The sequence below is a fragment of the Solenopsis invicta genome, chromosome 4, assembly GCF_016802725.1.
Source record: "Solenopsis invicta isolate M01_SB chromosome 4, UNIL_Sinv_3.0, whole genome shotgun sequence".
Classification (NCBI taxonomy): domain Eukaryota; kingdom Metazoa; phylum Arthropoda; class Insecta; order Hymenoptera; family Formicidae; genus Solenopsis; species Solenopsis invicta.
Window position 1 is genome coordinate 6,009,818 of NC_052667.1, and position 19,171 is coordinate 6,028,988.

At 34.2% G+C, this 19,171-nt stretch overlaps 4 protein-coding genes across 7 annotated transcripts in view; 2 read left to right on the forward strand and 2 right to left on the reverse strand.

The window, feature by feature from the left end:
• Positions 1-97: 97 nt before the first annotated feature.
• Positions 98-3,397, forward strand: LOC105195535 (lymphokine-activated killer T-cell-originated protein kinase). Of its 2 annotated transcripts, XM_039448797.1 has the most exons (6): positions 98-502; positions 1,769-2,002; positions 2,079-2,375; positions 2,526-2,756; positions 2,854-3,010; positions 3,316-3,397. In XM_039448797.1, exons 1-5 carry the CDS (start codon positions 388-390, stop codon positions 3,006-3,008), a joined length of 1,032 nt encoding a protein of 343 aa, XP_039304731.1. In that variant the 5' UTR covers positions 98-387; the 3' UTR covers positions 3,009-3,010; positions 3,316-3,397. The 2 variants fall into 2 exon arrangements, with proteins under 2 accessions (XP_039304731.1, XP_011159278.2); XM_011160976.3 differs by lacking the exon at positions 3,316-3,397 and having other exon boundaries at positions 2,854-3,150.
• LOC105195537 (syntaxin-1A) lies at positions 3,029-13,495 on the reverse strand. Its single transcript, XM_011160980.3, has 9 exons — positions 12,343-13,495; positions 11,972-12,067; positions 11,786-11,879; positions 11,030-11,104; positions 4,415-4,606; positions 3,698-3,771; positions 3,489-3,626; positions 3,277-3,387; positions 3,029-3,194 (listed from the first exon to the last, which is right to left on the reverse strand). The coding sequence occupies exons 1-9, from the start codon at positions 12,373-12,375 to the stop codon at positions 3,123-3,125; spliced, it is 885 nt and encodes a 294-aa protein (XP_011159282.2). The 5' UTR covers positions 12,376-13,495; the 3' UTR covers positions 3,029-3,122.
• Positions 5,617-13,280, forward strand: LOC105195536 (condensin-2 complex subunit D3). Of its 2 annotated transcripts, XM_026134717.2 has the most exons (3): positions 5,617-7,072; positions 7,142-9,525; positions 10,542-13,280. In XM_026134717.2, exons 1-3 carry the CDS (start codon positions 6,020-6,022, stop codon positions 10,972-10,974), a joined length of 3,870 nt encoding a protein of 1,289 aa, XP_025990502.1. In that variant the 5' UTR covers positions 5,617-6,019; the 3' UTR covers positions 10,975-13,280. The 2 variants fall into 2 exon arrangements, with proteins under 2 accessions (XP_025990502.1, XP_011159281.1); XM_011160979.3 differs by having other exon boundaries at positions 5,617-9,525.
• A 429-nt stretch (positions 13,496-13,924) lies between the features above and the next one.
• The window catches only part of LOC105195538 (ankyrin repeat domain-containing protein 29), a 28,512-nt gene continuing 23,265 nt past the window's right edge, over positions 13,925-19,171 (reverse strand). For both annotated transcript variants that reach the window (XM_011160981.3, XM_011160982.3), the window contains exons 4-8: positions 17,777-17,875; positions 17,586-17,684; positions 15,922-16,119; positions 15,730-15,825; positions 13,925-15,539 (exon numbers count right to left, since the gene is read on the reverse strand). In XM_011160981.3, the coding sequence (XP_011159283.1) occupies positions 15,342-15,539; positions 15,730-15,825; positions 15,922-16,119; positions 17,586-17,684; positions 17,777-17,875 (690 nt within the window). In that variant the 3' untranslated portion in view covers positions 13,925-15,341. The remainder of the gene's footprint in view (positions 15,540-15,729; positions 15,826-15,921; positions 16,120-17,585; positions 17,685-17,776; positions 17,876-19,171) is intronic.

Genomic DNA, 19,171 nt, shown 5'->3' on the forward strand with positions numbered 1-19,171 from the left:
ATCGAAGGCTTAACCAGGAAGATGACCTTCATCTCTGCGTTTTCACTGCGTTCCCTGTAGCCAATCGCGTTGTCGCGCGAGAAGCGCTTGCGCAGCTCCGACAAGATTCAAATTGTTTGAAAGCCGAAACGGTTATTCGAGGTTTCATTGAGCGTCTTCGGATGCATTTCGTACGGGAAAAGGGCTGCTGAAGCAGTCAATTAACACTTCGAATTGACCACTGTGGTCGTTGTATACCTCAAAATAAGCAATAGTATGAGCAAGTTTCTGACCGAGTTAGAGTTCCATTAGAAAAGCCTGAAGTCATTTAATCAAAAAGCAAGTAGGAGACTGTTATCCCGAACGCCTTGTTTATTGTTGTTTCTTTTCCACTGGCTTTTCGGGAACATGGCCGAGTGTTGTACGCCGCCGAGGGTAAAGTGCAAGAGGGACAGAGCCGAGTTAAATACACCGATAAAAATACCGGCTTCGCCTTTCCTGCAACAAATAGGCTATGGCACCGGTATGTATCTCATGGACGCCCTTTTCATACTTGTTATTTTTTTTTTTGTAAGCGAAAAACATGTAGGTTTGGATGAAACTCCGATTAGTTTACTCGATGATTAGTTGTTAATTTAATTATTATATAGTGGTTAGTTTAATTATTATATATAGGATGTAGAATATTTGCTTCAACTCTTTGCCAAAAAGAGACTTTGTTTACAATATTTCTTGAACCTGCTTTATTCACATGAGGTGACCTCCACCTTTACAAATTTGCTACAATTTGCCTTATCTAATTCTCTTATTGATTTAAAAGTTATCTAATATTTTGTTTGCTCTTGATTTTGTGACTCGGTATAAAATCACATTTTGTAGAACATATTTGCAAATTTTATAAAAAAAATAGTAAATTACAAATTAAATTTTTTACATACATTAATAAAATTAATAAATATTCTTGCAAAAGTTTATTTGGAGCCAAATCATTTAAAAGTTACATAAAACTGCATCAAAATAAAATAATTTTTGCTACATAAGCTAAATTCTTATTTTTTTTTGCAATTGGTTTCAGGGATAAAAATTCTGACATTTAAACAAAATTTTTTTTATTAATTAGAAAAAAAAATAAATCTCAGAAACTTATAGTTTTTCAATTTTAATAATTCTTAGCTGCTATTGTAGAGCTAAAACATTCTTAATACCTTTTATCAGTTACAACAGTTTTGCACAATATCTCCTTGTTTTATTTATCTTATCTATCTCAATCTTTAATGTCCATCTAAGTTATACTTTCGTATCACATTTTTCTAATTGCCAAAGGTTTTTATTCTATGTTTTTATTCATATTATTCATCTTCTCCCTCTTCTTTAACTCATTTTTTAAAAATCTTACTCTAAAATTTCCTCAAAACATTACTATTCATTAAGTCTAAATACCATAGCTTAATTATATATTTCTTATTTTTACCTATTTCATCAAACCATCCTATGATATTTTTCTACATAGGATGGTTTGATGAAATAGGTAAAAATAAGAAATATATAATTAAGCTATGGTATTTAGTACATAGTAATCTGTACAATCCATTTCCTTTCCTAGTATACAAATATTTATATTATTTTGCTAATGTGGATAGTTATTAATTCTTTGTTTAATGTGATGAAAAGAAAGATTAGATAAATTATACAGAAATTTTGCCTTATTTTCTTACCATATTGTAATTTTATTCAGGCTTGAATTTATATGAGGAATTGTATTTTATTTCTATTATTTGGTTTTTATCAGGAGTTGCAGTGTATATGTTGGAAAGGTCACCCAAAGTGGGCTCCATACGTTCACCCTGGGCAGTGAAGAAATGGATGAAAGGAAGGAACAATGAGACAAACGATGGATGTCTCCGGCTAGAAGCTGAAGTTCTGCGACAACTGAATCATCCCAATATCGTCGGTTTCAGAGCATTCACCAAGGGAGTAGATGGAAAGGCTTGCTTAGCTATGGAAGCACTGGAAACATCACTTGGTATTTACAAATCCAACTAATTTGAACATTTCAAAAATACGTTTGCACTTATATTGATATTAATGTCGCAAATTAGGTGACAAAATTGAAGACAGACGAGACGCCTTGGAGGATGAGCCATTTCCAGCTAACGACATTTTGAAAGTCGGTTTCGAAATTGCAAAGGGACTGAAGTATCTGCACCATACTGCGCACATATTACATGGAGATATAAAGAGTTGGAACATCTTGGTATCCCATGGTTTTGACACTATCAAACTGTGCGATTTTGGATGTTCTCTACCCTTGACAGAATCTTTGGAAGTGGACACGTCAAAAGGCGACTTTTCTTATGTTGGGACAGCATGTTGGAATCCTCCTGAGATTGTATTTGGTACAGTTTGCTTATTCAATTACAGCATTTTTTTTCAAAATTGTGATATTAAGTTTATTTACATTTTTTAAACTCATGATTGCTTCAGAAATCTTATTTCCACTTTTGATTTACAACTTTCTTTTAATTTAAAAAATTTTTTTCTTACAGAAGATGGACCGGTTACGAGTGCTGCCGATATTTGGACGTACGGCCTTATTCTTTGGGAAATGATAGCTTTAACGGCACCTCACTGTGAAGAACTCGACGAAAACGACTCTTTTAAAAAGTCAATTTCATCGGAAGACACGATAAAAGATCAATTTGATGAATCTGACACTAGTATGAACGAAAATGCAACTTTTCTCAAAGAAATAATGCCACGTAGAAACACTAAATATGGTAAGCAGCAGTGTGAAATGTTTTTCTTTATTGTGTCGTTTTTTTTTAAAAGTAAATTAATGTGAATTAAATTAGTAAAATAAAAATCTGACTTTAGGTACACGTCCAGCCCTACCTGCCATCGACTTGGACGAAGAGTATGAAAAGATACTGGAAATATTTTTTATATGTACTACAATTTACAAATTAAGGCCTAGCGCGAAAGCACTGGTAAACTACTATGAAAAACACGCAAATATTAACAAAAAATAATTGTAAGTTATAATTGTAAATTTATCATATGCACTATAATTTTTATTCATAACTTTCACCAACATTAAAATCATTAACATAAACTACATTTATAAGATATCTTGTATAAATTTTTTAAAGTAATATAATAAATATAAGAAAAATTATTATTATTACACTTATGATAACAGCAATTTTGATTTTTCGCTGTAAAAGTAATATAATTATTATTGTATCGATCTTTTAAAAATAACTAACAATAAGTAAAGCAATTAAATGTGTAATATACCTTTCTGTATCTGTGACTTCTTTTTTCTGATTTTTTTAGGTGGATGCGTCCGCCGCCAACATTATCTGTAGTTTTATTAGCGAAATATTCAATATTATTAATTTGTTCCCCCTAAAAAGATTCGAAATGTGACATTTTTTTAAAGTTTCATATTTAATAATATTACATAATTCACGAGCTATAATTTTGCTACTAACGGTGTTTATACTCACTTGTTTCTCAATTAGAAATGCTATTTCTGCAAACATATCTTTAATCTCTGTGAGAGATTTTTCCACTTTTAGGACAGTATTATGTCTACTTTGTATGTCTGACAATTGTTGCTTTGCTATCTTGCTGTCTTCTAAAATCTATAATTAATCAGATATTTGACACATAAAATGATTTATAATATACTATTGCAATTCATGTAAATACTTACGTTATCGACAAATAAGTTAGTTTCTTGAGCATCAAGCATATGGTCCAATTCCATGCTTGTAACTTGTCGCCTTACTATTCGACCAAATGGTTTAATTAATGAGTAATGCATATATATTAATATATCAGAGTTGGGTAATAATTAAAAAGTTAAATAATAAAGTTGAAAAGTTAATATTTAACTTAATTTATCTCAAATAATTTAATTTTTAATTTCAACTAACCATTTTTTTAATATATAAAATACTTTAACTATTTTTTTCTAAATTAAAAATTTACCAATGTAAAAAAAATACATTCCCGTATAAGAAAACAATATTTTTTTGTTATTTCATATGAACTTAATTTACAAGTAAAATATGAAATTTATTTGATGATCTATTTGATAACTGTTTTGTTATTTATAATAATCCAATTTTAAAAATTATCATATTTTATGTATACATATATATAGTATTTTTTAAAATTAACTTTTAATTTAACATAATTTTATAAGTCATTAACTTTGACTTAATTTAGTTTTGTTTTTCTTATTTATTTATTTTTTTTATTGGCTGCCAACTCTGGTATAAAAAACATTAAAATTAATTTTACGTATTGTTATGTAAAGAATGTTAAACTATGCTATTACAATTTAAATTTAAATATAAATGAGAATTTACAAACGTAGATTATTATAAGGTGTATATCTTTGGTGAAGATTTTTTTAAGTACGCACTTAGCGAGCGTTGTTGCTGTAAAAGCAAAAGACATTTATCATGATATTTTAGTAACGAGGCATTGTATTCATCCATGATCTCGGAAAACGATTGCATCATAGTTGTGTACTGTAACATTTTAATTCTTGTATACACAGGTTCATCTTGTACTGCAGTCAAATCGTCAATGGCAATAGTGTCTTTACCCATCTCTACAAAGAAAACATAAGTAGGATTAGTAAATGAAAAGAAGAGTAAATACATTAAATACACGAATTTAAATTGAATATTGCGTAAATGAATAATTTCATGACTGAAATTTTACATGGATAAATATTTAGTTTCTTATTGGTTAAATATATTTTAACTTTAAACATATTTAAAAAATTGGAATTGCATTAAACAGTTTCTTATTCTAATTACAATTGTGCAATTTTTATCATTAATTTTCATTATTATATATCATATAAAGATTATTTTAGATTATTCTGTTATTTTATTTATAATAATTATAATTGTAGAACTTTGTTAATTAAAACAAATATTTATACATATATACCATAGTGAAAATTTTTCTCAATTTATATAATTTTTCAGAATTTCTGTATAATTTTATAACTTTCTCAGATTTTTTAACGAATTAGAATATTTTTCAGAAATACTTAGAAAGTTTACATATATCTTTTTACAAAATTTTTCATATATGTTAATTATAAAATAGCCCAAGATTTCTATGATTTTTTGTTCTATAAATTTTTAACAAAATGTTATAAAATCTAAAAAAGTTAAAAATAGTTTTTAGAAATTATGGGATGAAAAATCTGAGAATATTTCAGAATTCACCTGTATGAAAAATTTCAAGAGATGTAAATTTTTAAAGTATTTTTGAGTATTTCTGAAAAATGTTCTAATTCATATAAAAATTACGAGAAAAATTTTCACCAAGGGCCCTGCGCAAGAAGAATAACTTTCGCATGTTTTCAAAAATAGGGCCCCAGGGCATTTGTCTACAGAGATGTTTTGTTTGCATAAACATGTAAGGCATGCAGTCGTGCATCATTTTATTGAAACAATTGCCGATTGTGTGATATACAATCGACGATTTAAAAAATATTTCCAGTAACGGACGAAGACGTCCGCACGCGTTCAAGGCTCCGCCCCAAACGGACTTGAGTCGTGCATCAGTATGTGTTCTGTATATTGCATGTGATGTGCACAGTATATGCTGTGTATATGTGATCGTTTAAGCACGTTTAAGCCAGAGCGGCTTATGCCGAATGCCAATGATTGGCTATTCACTCATATTCAGTTTCGCGTGGTTTCGCGCTTGTTCTGTGTACATACATGGACGTTATTGTTTTCGCCTGACGCATTCCGTTACGGCGTTACGAGATGTTTCACGATAATTTTTCCGCGAGGACAGTTCTCGCAGGCCGTTTGCATTGCAAAAGCAGAACTGTAAAATCATTATCGTTACTTGCGCGGATGATAACCTGAAACCCCGACGAGTCTCTATCTGCGACGTTATCGTAACGATAAGTTGAGGTTATGTTTATGTCGCGCGGAGACCACGCTCGCCAGAGTGAAGTATGATAACGGCTACGTTTTGAGCTCGGTGCGTGGCCATGGATTCACTACGCGTGTTTCACAATCTCAAGCTTGATACCCTCGACGAGGATTGGATCAGATCGATCTGGGAGCGCGAGTTCGTCGTTTACGACGAACCGCCGCACGAGTATCTCGAGTACCTGGAGAGCGAGGATGCGAGGCTGCAGCTGCACGAGTGCTGCCGCGTCCTGAAGGCGTGGCTTGTCGCGAACGAGCGCGAGACCCCGGAGTTCTCGTGGCAGGCCTTGATGACTCTGGATATCAACGTGCGCGGTCTGCTCGCCGTCCTGGGTTACGTAATGAAGACCGGGCAGAAACGTGTCGAGACCGACGGGGATTTCAGGCAGGCCTGCCTGGAAGCCACGAGCTTGTACCTCATGCTGCTCGCGATACCCGGCAGCAACGCGTTCAGAGTTTACCACCCGAACTTGTACGAGAGAGCGATCGAGACGTTGCAGATGTCGAGGAGACTGTTTATCTCCGTTGAGAGTAGCAGGGAAGTACACGCGGAAAGTTCCAATGTTGACAACGGATTTTTGAATCATTGTGGCCTGTCGCATTCCGAGAAATCGAAGCTCACAAGAGAGATAAACAAAATCATTTCCAATCTCATTGTAATGCTAAAATGGTTTCGTTTTAAGGAGCACAACGAATCCCTAGACGTCACGGTACGTATGCTGCTGGATGTCACGAGGCTGGAGGTGCATGTCAAGTCTCACCACAATTACGGGATAACGTCATTGTCTCAGAGAGCATTTGAGGCTCTGCAAGAACTGTGCAGCAGCAATCACGGACCTGTCGCCAACACCATAATGCTAATTGTGCAATACATACTGCCTGATCTGTTGTTCTATCACACAAATGCACAGCCAAAGTCGATAGTCGTTGTGCACGAGGCAGCTATATATTTTCTGAAGAATTTGTTGAAGGTTCACGAGCAAGAGACTGTGCGGGGAATCATGGCTTTAATACACCAGCTGATGGTGAAATGTCCAGAGAGATTGGACGGGCGCCAGAGGCAGGCGGCTGTTGTAATAAAAGTGTTGAATATATGCAACAAAGATGTTATCGTAAGCTTTTTCAAAGATTTAATATTATTCTCGCATCACGGAAAGATATCTTACAGACTGTTCGCGCAGGAGATCATAGGGAAGCTCCTGACGGAATCCTCCCTGTCGAGCGACGACCTGGACAACGACGTTAAGCGGAAGATGAGAAAGATTTTGATAGCCATCGTATCGTCCCGTTGCATGGATCGCTCCGCCTTCGTGAGGGGGAAAGCCATGGCTACGTTTGCCCTGGTCTCCGATTGCAACGACAACGTCGACCGAATCATTCTCAAGGGCATGTTCGAAGCCTCAACCGCGGATAAAACGTTTCCCGTGATTGATGAGCTGAAGGGAGCGTTATCGGAGGAGGTCGACCCATTACCGGGGTCATCTGTCTTGATCGCGATGCTGTTGGACAGGATCAACGACGAGCGTGCGCTGGTACGACGGAGCGCTCTGAAGATCTCGAGGAACCTGGCCATCATGTTCCCGTCACTCGTAGGCAAGATAAAGCATGTGATAAGTGACCGTTGCAGAGATCCTACGTTGACCGTGCGCCAATTCGCCGTGCACGTCCTGTCCGAGATCCTGCTGCAGTTTTCCCATGATTCGAATCTTCTTGACGAATGGATACAAGCCGTTGTGCCGCAAATATACGACATCGAGGCCAAGGTGCAGGAAAAGGTGCTAGAGTGTCTGGGGAACGTGTTGCTGAATAGAATAACGAATGCCGCCACGTACGTCCCGGACGCGGCGAGCAGTTTGCCCTGGCGACTTCTGGACAGGCTGAGTGACATGAGAATGAGGAAGCATCTGTCGAAAGCCTGCAGCTTGTGGGTGAAGAACAGCGCAATCACCAGGTCTCTGATATCGAATTTGCTGTCGCACGTCGGCACGGATAACACCATAGGCGCGTGGATATTGCTGGCCGCTCTGGTCGAGAATATGAAAATTCCAAATATAGATAAATATATCGCGGATTACAAGGAAATCATCCAGAAGAACGATTTTCATGCGAGTTTGATTTTACACGTTTTGAGATACGCCTGGCCTGTCTTGGATCACGATTGCCTCGAGGACCTCTACCAGCACCTTTACAAGTGTATTAGTCGCTTTGAGATCAATTTTAACTTGATCAGTATCTGCCTGGACATCCTGAGCAGAGTGCTGCGATATCTGAAGACTGAGAACAACTTCATGGAATCGGACATGGTAAAATTAATGAAATTGTCGGAGGCGAAGATCCAAGACTTCTTGGAGGAGAACGACGGCTGCACGCAAGAAAATACGGAAAAAATGCGGGCCATGTTTACTTTGGGTCACGCGTCGCTTTTCTGCACCAAGAGGGTTTCATCGTCGACGCTGCAAATTTTTGGAAGATTGCTACTGCAATGGGAATCGCTACCGGATACGGTGAAGAAGACGAAGGACCTGCAGGCGTCCGCGGTGGTTCTCCTCTGCCAGCAAGCACTGAGGGATCGCGAGGTGGCGAAGGAAGTCACGCCGATACTCGGCAATCTGATGCGCCAGGAAACGAGTCCGAGCTCATCGCTGGTGAATACCGCGGTCAAAGTAAACGCCGCGAAAGCGCTGGCCGACATTTGCGTGAGATTCACTGCTCTGGTGGAGCCGTATCTGCCGGACCTGTGCATCAGCATGAAGGATCCGAATCCGGCTGTGCGAGAGGCTATAGTGGTGATATTTATCGAGTTACTGCTGGAGGATTTCATAAAGATGAAAGGACCGTTTTTCTTTCACATACTGACGATGCTGTCGGACGCGGACAACATGATACGTGAGCTTACGATCTTCCTGATGGAAGAGAGACTTCTAATGAAAAACAAGACGTTGATCTCCCAGCAGTTTCTAGAGAGCATATATCATTACAATAATTGCCGCTCCCGGAGTGCGTTCTGTGGACATAGAATGCGTGATCAAGAGCGGAAGCTCCTGACGCTGCCCGGGAGAGTGAATCAGAGCAAGCGTAATGTCATTTACGAATTTATGCTCGAGCACTTGGACGTGTCCGCGAGGTGTGGACTGGTCTTGAAACTGACCAGGCAGATACTTCGAGAAATATGCGATGAGAATTCTATCGACGTCACGACCGATGAGGGTGCGTGCGTCCTAAGAGATGCAGTGTTCATACTCAGCAATAATCGTCTACAACCGTCGTCCCTTGGTGAGAGGCACAGGGACGATCCAGATCTTGACGAGACGAGTCCGAGTACGCCCTCGAATACGTCTAACAACAATAACAATGCTATTATAGCAACAATGAAAAAACACAATTTAGATTGTTTATTACCTACGTTAATTACGCTTAAGAAGAAATTGGTTACATTAAAGTCTTCTCTGGAGGATGACGTGGACGGTCTGTTATACAAGATTTATTCGGAATATGACAAGGATCAGCTGATCTGCGTATTAAATGAATATCCTGAATTGGAAAAAGAAATGGATCGTTACCAACGGTATGTACAATTTATAAATGACTACAGTTTCCTTTATTTTAATACAAAATCATTGTCTTTGCCAGTGCATTCTGATACTTTTTACAATTTTTTTCTACAAAAAATAAAAATTATCTTTGCTATATAAAAACTTAATGATTTCGAAAGATTGAATGCATTTAAATTTAATGACATTATGTCTTTGTATGAAACGCTTTTTTTTATAGATTATATTCTGCAGAGTAAAATTATGAATATTTGATAAGAAAATGTAATGTTGATACATTAGCAGCACAAATTTCGATAAAGCCCATGCCATGATAACAATCAGTATTTTTTGGAAAAAAACTGGCAAAAACTTATCTTTTTTATTAATAACGATAAAATAAACGGAAAACAATTTAAATTTTATCCCACATAAAATCTGTAATAAAGTGTAATGGATTAAGAATTGATGTAGCAAATAAATTAGTTTTTTTTGTTATATAATGTTGAATTAAATACGAAACAGATTTATATATAGTAGATTAATATAAATATAAAAATTTTTTAAATCTGTTGCCATTATATGCATTTTTCTTATTAAACTAAAAATTAATGTAAAATTTAATATTTATAATGTTTATTGTGTTTATATCTCCAAAGTTTTTGTTTAAAAAAAAAAGTATTTTACAAATTAAGTGATTAGAATTAAAAAGAACTTTTAAATCATAGTGATTATGAAGTGTTCACTATGAAATTTGAGTAAATACCTTGGAATAATATAATTTACTAATGCAATTAAAAATACCTTCTTGTATAAAGTTATATAAACATATTTTAATGTTATATATTAATAAATTTTTATAATTTTATCATTTTATAGTTTTTGTCAGTTTATCCGGTTGAAAGTCCGAGACAGTATAAATCGGAATTTACGGTTTTTCCATTCACTTTTCCGTTCAACCCTGTTTTCAGAAAAAAATATGTTACATATATGTTACAATAAAGAAAAAAATATGTTACAATATGTTACATAAGTATATGGAATGTTTCAGGAAACTGAGAGACAAAATCAATTTTGAAAACGATGACAATAGAAGTATTAGTTTGTCACCTACAGCATGTGATAGGGATTCGCTAGCAGAAATATGTAAGCGAACAACGCCCCGTGTTCTGCTCCAGCGTGTTTCTACCTCGACAATATCGCGATATAAGAGCAATGAATCGATAGTTTCCGATAATTGCTTGCAAATCGCCCCGTCTTACATGTTAATTGAAAGTCCATTGGTACATCCGGAAAGAACGTTGCTGATACAAACACCACCTCCAGAGCCGAGTTTCAGTACCAGCACACCTATATTAACGCGAGATCTAAGATCATGTTCTAACGATACTCCCACCCGAAGAAAACGAAAGACATCGTCGAATGAGCGAGGACTGTCACCAGATCCTGTTCGACGTAAAATTCTGACGGACAATGTGAGCTAATAATCATTTCGATCTCAGTTTCGAGCATCTATGAAATAGGTACAAATCTACCTACCTCTTAATTTTCGCTGCACGCGAAAAGCCGTCTGCGAGATTGTACACATACGAGTTTCCAGTTCTTTTTGTAAGTCTACAAACAATTATATATTTGTATACATAACTTAAAAATTATATATATATATATGTAACAGGATGTTTATTACTAAGAAAAATAGCGAAAACGGAATTTTCAGGAATTTTACTTTTTGTCATTGAAAACGGATTTATTGGTACTCAGAGAAATTTTGGAAATTTTACTTTTAAATTTAAATTCTATTTCTTCTTCCCCCTCTGACAAAATTATTTCTTTGATTACTTTCTTTTGATAATACAAAATCGATCAATAAATATGGCATACATTCTTGTGTGAAAACTTGAAAGTTTTTGCAAAAGTTTTAATGACAATAGAATACATTGTTCTAAATTAATGTTATTAAATCACTACGAGTTAGATCCTTGTATTGCTGGCAAATCGTTATAAATTCGTATTATTTCTTTTTACTTTCTCAAATTTAATAATCCAAACTTACATGACTTGTCTTTGCGATTGTTGATGATTAAGAAACATTAAAAAGATATAATTAATAAAATAAATTTATTGCAAAAGTGCATAAAAAATTTTCCAATCTTATTTGGAATTTTGATTGAAATTCTTGAAAAATCCTCAGAAAATTCTCAGGGAATTCTTTTGCAAAATTTAAGTAAACATCCTGGCTACGCAAATTACATAAATTAGATTTTTCACATTATGTTCGGATACTGCCACACTTACCCTTATTCGTGTGCGATAGGATATTGTTATGCAAATACTTCACATGAGAAACGTTTTCGACGATAAGATAGATGAGAGCGCGTATTTCTTCGGCCTATGTTACAGTATGTCTCGATTATTTTCATTATAAAAAAAAGAGTGCAAAGTGCACGGCTTGAATGAAAACTTGACAATATTCATACATACTTCGTCGAGCACCTCAGTGAGCTTTTTATTTTGAGCTATTTGAAGGTGTACATCCTGCAGAAATCCTCTGCCAAAGGTGCTGCTGTTATTTCGGCTCTGGAGAAATTAGTACATTATATGACAATTTTCAGGCTGTCTGCTTAATTCATTTGCGTGAGTATATCATTAATCGCAAGCGAGAATAACGATGACTTGATCCTAAAGCGGAACTTTTTTTTTTGTTTCATCGAAACTTATTTGTACACATGATTCATGCGCGATCGTATTGTTCGAGATGGCAAGCAACTCGACAACCGACGGTCAAAGTCTTCTTTTTCGACACATTTGTAATAATTGTGGAAAAAGTAAAAACAAAAAAAAAAAATACTAACGGCACGCAAATCGGGCATACGATCGCGAATCATGATGAGCACTCCTTTAGAATTGGCATGTAACTGATAATTTGGTGAGTAGAATAAATACGGCACGCTTCGTTATCTCTCTTATCAGTGCACTAGAAATATCGGGTGAAATCAGTTTTGTCGCTTCGTAACGCCGTAGTCGATACATCGTCGACGACTGAGAAACATCAGTGTTTCTTCTTTAACTGAGACACGCTTCTGACGTGTACATAGGTACAAGAGACTTTGCATCTGAAATGAAATAGGAAATGAGCACTTGGCAGCTGCGCGCTAGAAGGCCGATGCAATTATACGTTTCTTTATATGAACTTATTATTTCAGTAATAGAATAATATATATGTTGTTGTTTAAAAGCTTTGTCATTTTATTTGTCAAATAATATTAGAGACGATAATTAATAGTTTTAAAAGAAATTTTGTTAATCAACACTAATCGACATTGATTATTAGTTTTGTCTGACAATTTTTTTGCTTTTCTTATGATATTCAAATCTAATATTTGTTTAATCTTCTACCTAATAGTATTGCATATTTGCAACATTCACTTTCTATATATAAATATAAGAATATATCAATAAATTCGGGATCTATGCAGTTTACTTAAACTAAAAATTGAAATGTATGCAGCATTGATTACCGAAATCTATCATTAAAGAGACTAGTTGATAAAAATTAAAAAAAAAGTATATAAATGGATTTTTCATTTATAAGATATTTTTGAGTAAGATCATTAAAAAAATTTATATGACAATAAGACAATGAAACTTCTATAAGGTTAAAACAAAACTCGATGATAGAAAAGCAAATCTTTAACTTAAAGATTTATCGCTAAGTTTAAATTAGCTTATAGTGATTAAAAACTGCCGATTATTTTTATTATAAAAATACAATTCATAGTTTATTTATGAAGCATGATTAAGTTTTAAAATGCAAAATTGATTCAACTGATTGCTATTTCATAAGCAATTATCTAAAAATTTTTTATTTTTGTTTCATAATTTTATTTAATATATATAATAGAAAAGAATAAATAGAATCTTAAAATGATAATGTTTAAAAGTCTGATTAAATTATTTTTTTACGTTAACAAAAAATTATTTTTATTATAATGAAATATTTTATTTATTAATTAAAAATTTTTAATTTTAATTTATAGTTAATTTTGTTGATAAAAATATGGACATAATTTATTGCTATTTACATTGCAATAAGTTTAATTTTATTGCAATATCAATATTAAAGAGTTAATATGCATATATTTTTAATGTATTTTTCGTTTAAGGAATATTTAGTTTAAAAATCAGTTTTAATTTATGGCGTTCCGAATGCAATGTGAACTATTCTGTGATAATGCGTGAAGCAAATGGCTAATGATTCATTATGTATATGCATGTGTCATGAATACTCTTACTTCATGGCATGTGTGTAGATTAGTTGTATAACAAAAGAAAGTTAATGATGAACATTAGAGAGAAGTACAAACAATATTAAGTTAGCAATAGTCACATAAAATTATATGCGCATAAAATGTTTCTTGAAGGAACAATAACCACTTGTTTCATAACGAAGTATATTTATAACATTATAATTTTATATAGTATTAGGAATCGTCTGCTTTCCTTCGTAAAGCATTTTATTAGTTTTTGCACCTTTCATTAATAACTATACCTAATGAACTGTGTTGTTTGTTAGGAAGACAGAAGTACTTACTATTTTTCTACAGAACTCTAAAATTATTACAAAATATTTAAATATTATGTAAAATGTTTAAGCATTACTGCATACATTCTAACTTCGACAAAAATTTGTTTTTTGACAACTTAAAAAGTAATGTTTGCGATACTTTATGCGTTTATTATAATTTTTTAAAGAAAATTATCGAGTCTGTATTGAAATTTCTTTGTCTTAATAAAATGTGTTCTGAACAAATGTGACTTTATCATCTTGTACAACCGTTACACAATAGAATAGATAAAAGATTTGTGCTTTATGCCTGCACAATAAGAAAATATGTATTTCAAAGCAAATCAGTCAGTCTTGTAAACTCGTCAATTTCAGTAAATCAATTCAATTACGATAATTATACTATTGCCAACAAAATTATTTTCTGAATAGACTGCTGATACATATTGAATTTCCATTCTATGCAACTGGATAAGATTACTGTTAATAAAAGTGAGGTTTATAAAATCTATGTACTAGACTGTGAAATACAATAGAAAGAAGTACATTATTTTTCGACGTTCGCAACATTCTGGCATCATTTTGTACGTCTGAATAGAAAACTGTATTAAAATATGTTTACCGAAATTTATAACAGAAAACGGAATGGTATCACGGTTATGTACACTACTACATAACAAAGGGTCTGTCTGTTTCAATCGCGCTTTTTATTACCTTCTGTACTTAAAATGAAACTGACTTTGGAGAGAAAAAGAACGATATAAACAAACAGACCTAATCACTTTCATGAAGACGGATTCCTGCTCACAGTCTCTATTAACGTAATCGACTTATGCTCGTTAGCGTATCCGTTAATATTACTACGTAGAAGAATTAAATTCGTCTTCATTGTCATATCTTTCGTGTGCTTAGTGTGATCATTAATATCACTTGCATCATGCACAACGTAATGCATGAAAAAGAATAGCCCAATTTCCAGCGTCGATAAAGGTTTTATCAGTAATAAAAACATATAATATATATAATATACTTTGCATTCTTTATATAAATATAACTTCTTAATAATATATATATAATAAAATAATAAGATAACTTTTCATTATAACATTCTTTTATTAGTAATAAAAATCTTATCGACTTCAAAGCCGGGCTACTTTTTCTCCAAGACACTTTGTATACACTACATCCTCATTTTCATCCAGAAATATTACGATCTTTGAGCTAAGCTCATCGAACAATATCTCAAGATTTTCGATATGGTAATATCAAAATAGAAGAAGTATCGCGCTAACAGGATGCGGTTCGCACTCTCACTTTATCCCTCAGGTAATTGGCGACTTGCGTCTGCGAGTGTCGGACGGCCAGTTGAAGCGGCGTGATGCCCTCTTGATTTACGAGCAAAGGATCAGCCCCCGCTCCTACGAGCTGCCTCGCGACCGTCATGTGTCCCGTCAAGGCAGCCGCATGCAATGCACTTTCGCCGTTCTGAAAACGTAAAGAAATCCAGTAATTACTTGCGCGTAACAAAAGTTACAGACGTAGAATTATATGTATACATGAATATTAAAATGAGCTTAAAATTGTGTACAACATAAATTCTTAAATCGCTTTGTCGGTAGACAAAGGCTATTTCGCAGAAGTGTCTCGGCGATTTTTTTCTCCAACTCTCGCTTACCGGGAGCACACCGAGTGAAGGACGGTACTTGAGTAGTTCACCGATGACGGCAGTGTGACCTTTGTGGGCGGCTTTGAAAAGTGGGGTTGCACCATCCTGTGGAAGGAGATTGTTCACGATGACAATCCACATGCGTAGTACAATAGCGAGAATTCGCTTTTGGCGCTGACATGCGATCTACGCGAGACTTACGTGTCTCGTGGCATCGACCTTCGCACCGGCTCTCAGCAACCTCCTGACAATATGATCGTGACCCATCTGTGACGCGATCCACAACGGTGTGGCACCATCCGTTCTCGCCGCGTCTGTCTTCGCCCCGTGCTCCAGCAGGACTTCCAGAATACGGAGGTGGCCGTTCTGGGCAGCGATGAACAACGCCGTAGCACCATCCTAACAAGTAATCATTTCTTAACATTTTCTTACATACTAATACCGCTTATATCAAATAAATCTAACAATGCATCCGACTGAGACGTGTTGAATCGCTTTGATAGCAACTTAATCTTCATATATAAACTTACTTTATAAAACGCATTATCTTTTCGAAAGTTAAGAAAAAAGCTATTTTTATTATGTTATTTTTTCGGAAAGTATGCAAACGATTCATTTTAAACTTGATACACATGATAATATATATTTTAACTATAATTAGAAATTTTTGCAAATAAAAATAATGAAAATTATTTAGAAAATTTAGAAAATCTTTAGAAAATTTAGACATTTAGAGACAAAAAATTATTATCTAATTTACAGATGTTTAGTTATTAAAATTAGGATAAAAAACAAATTTTTTTAATAATTGTAACATGTGTAAAACTTGCACTTATAAAATTGTCAGAAAAATCGGACAGTTTTACGTTAGAGATAAAATAAAAATATTAATATATTTTAATTCCACTAATTTCAAAGATAATCGAACATCTGTAGATCAATAATTTTATTAATTTTCTTATGTCTCTTAGTGTCTAGATTTTATGAGAGCTATAAGACAATGCGCTTTCGATTTTTATAATTTTCATTATTTTTACTTGCAAAAATTTGATAAATAATCATAAATAAAATATGTGTTACTATTATGTGAACAAAATTAAAAGTGAATTGCTCCGCATAGTTTCCGAAAAATTTCATATAAAAATAATCTTTTTTTCAGTCCTCGAAACAATAATGTCCCCTTAAGGATGTATAAGATTTCTCAAAACATTGAAAAAAATTACAGATTATTTTATATTGCATTTAATAGTAGAAAAAATTTGATGACTTTTTATCTGGATAAAAAATTATTTTAATAAGAAGTAAACATGTGCTCTAATAAAAATATAATTAATGAAATAAAAAATAATAAACAGTCTAAATTTTTTTATTTAAGTACTTTAGATATTCAAGTTGATTTATATAAAGTTTCATTGCGATGCAGAAATCAGTTTCGTAAAATAAACAAAATTAATTTAATTTATTTATTTATAAAATAAGTAGACAATCACGATAAAACTTTGTATAAATCATCTTGAATATTTCAAGTATTTGCACAAAAGAATTGAGATTTCTCTTAATGTTAAAAATAATTTAATTTTTAGTAACAAAATAAACTATAAAAATGTTATTAAATAAAAATATAATCTTATTCACACAACTTTCATATGTATATTTAAAGTGTTAATATTAAACACATTTCTAAATTTTATTTACTTTGCGGGGACCGATACATCCCTAATACTGAGATTTTCGATTTATATTTAACTAAAGTGAGAAATCTGGGTGTTATAATAGAGCTAAGTATTCTAACCGCCTTCAGTCGGATGCGAGTTATAATTGGAAAGTTTAGTGGAGTCCAGTACGCCTCGAGCGCGCCTTCTCACCTTCATATGAGCGTTCGGACTGGCACCTCTCTCTATTAAACCCTCCACGACATCCAGATGACCGTACTGGCACGCGACGAAGAGCGGCGTGCCGCCGTCCTGAAATGCACGTGGGGACACGTTAGCGTTTAGGAGCTGCGAGATCAGATTACACACACGCGCGCTGAAAACACTTCCGCCTCTCTACTTACTATGCTGCATGAATCCACGATCGCGCCGTGCTCCAAAAGCAGGCCCGCGATGTCCATGTATCCACCCTGGGCGGCGAAGAACAAAGCCGTCGTCCCGGTCTGCGAACGCAAACGTTATCATAAGTGTATGATCACACGTCGTCTTGTGAATAGTGAACTGTGCAATAGTACGCAGCTGATTCATTTTTATCTCGAGTATCTTAAGTGTTTTCTGAAATAAATCGTATCTTTTCAATGGAATTATATGAGCCTACACAATTTCGCAGAATTCATACAATTGCTTGTATAAACAAAAATAGGTTGAAAGAACCTTTCTACAGTGATGTTCTTTCTATTCTTTTCTAACTTGCATTTTTATTTTGTCATTATTTTCTTCGGGAATTGAATGTTCCGAGTATTTTCTCTTTCTCAAAAATAGAGATGCTCGAGGCAAGCGGATTTACACATCAGCAGAGTCTAAGGTGAAATATCACGAGGCCGGAAACTCTTCGCAGATAGAGCGTGACAGTTTCTATACGGGACGTAGAGATAAGCACGAGACGAGAAAATCGATGATACAATTTTATCTTCGAGGGGATGAAACTCAGCTTTCTACATCTTCCTGCATAAGTAATTTAGCATTAGACGACATATGTTTGCATCGTTTAAACGACAAACTCTGGAAAAAGATAGAAGATGTGAGAAATTAAAAACGACCACAATAACTCCTCTTCTGAAATGTGCATGCAAAGAACATTCTTTGCTGAAATACAAATCTAAAAATCATGTTAAACCATTAAAAAATTTATATTGAACGTTGAAGAGCCAGTTGCCAGAATGACAAAACATTTTGCAATAAGATGATGCCTTGAATGTCTTGTATATTATTTATTAATTATTTTAATAGTTTAACATAAAATTATTTTCTGATAAATTTTTAAATAGCACAGTAAAATTGTTCTTTTCGTGTGCGGTTAAAAAAAAGCAATCTTATCTTTTCGCGACATCTTAAAACATATTTATGCGGCATATCGAAAGTAATAATTTCGACGTAATTTTAGCATGAAAGATGCATCACGATGCCAGGCTCGGCACATGAGTTGAATGGCACGGAGAATTCGACGTGACGTCAGTTACCACTTAACGATATGCAAATGTCATGTGTACCTCTCCCGTGACCCAGCCGTAATTCATATCGACGGTAAATCGATGTAATATGCGGACGTGCAACCGACCGCATTATTAATAATAATAATATCGAATGGCATTTTATTGGCCGATGTGAAAGAGAAACGTCGATTTCCTTCGGAGCACGAACGCGGGCATTCGAGTACAAGCTTCTCTTTACGGCTCTCGAAGTACGCCCAACTTTCTTCCATCGCTTGCACCTGTATATATCTGTCCATATAACACGGG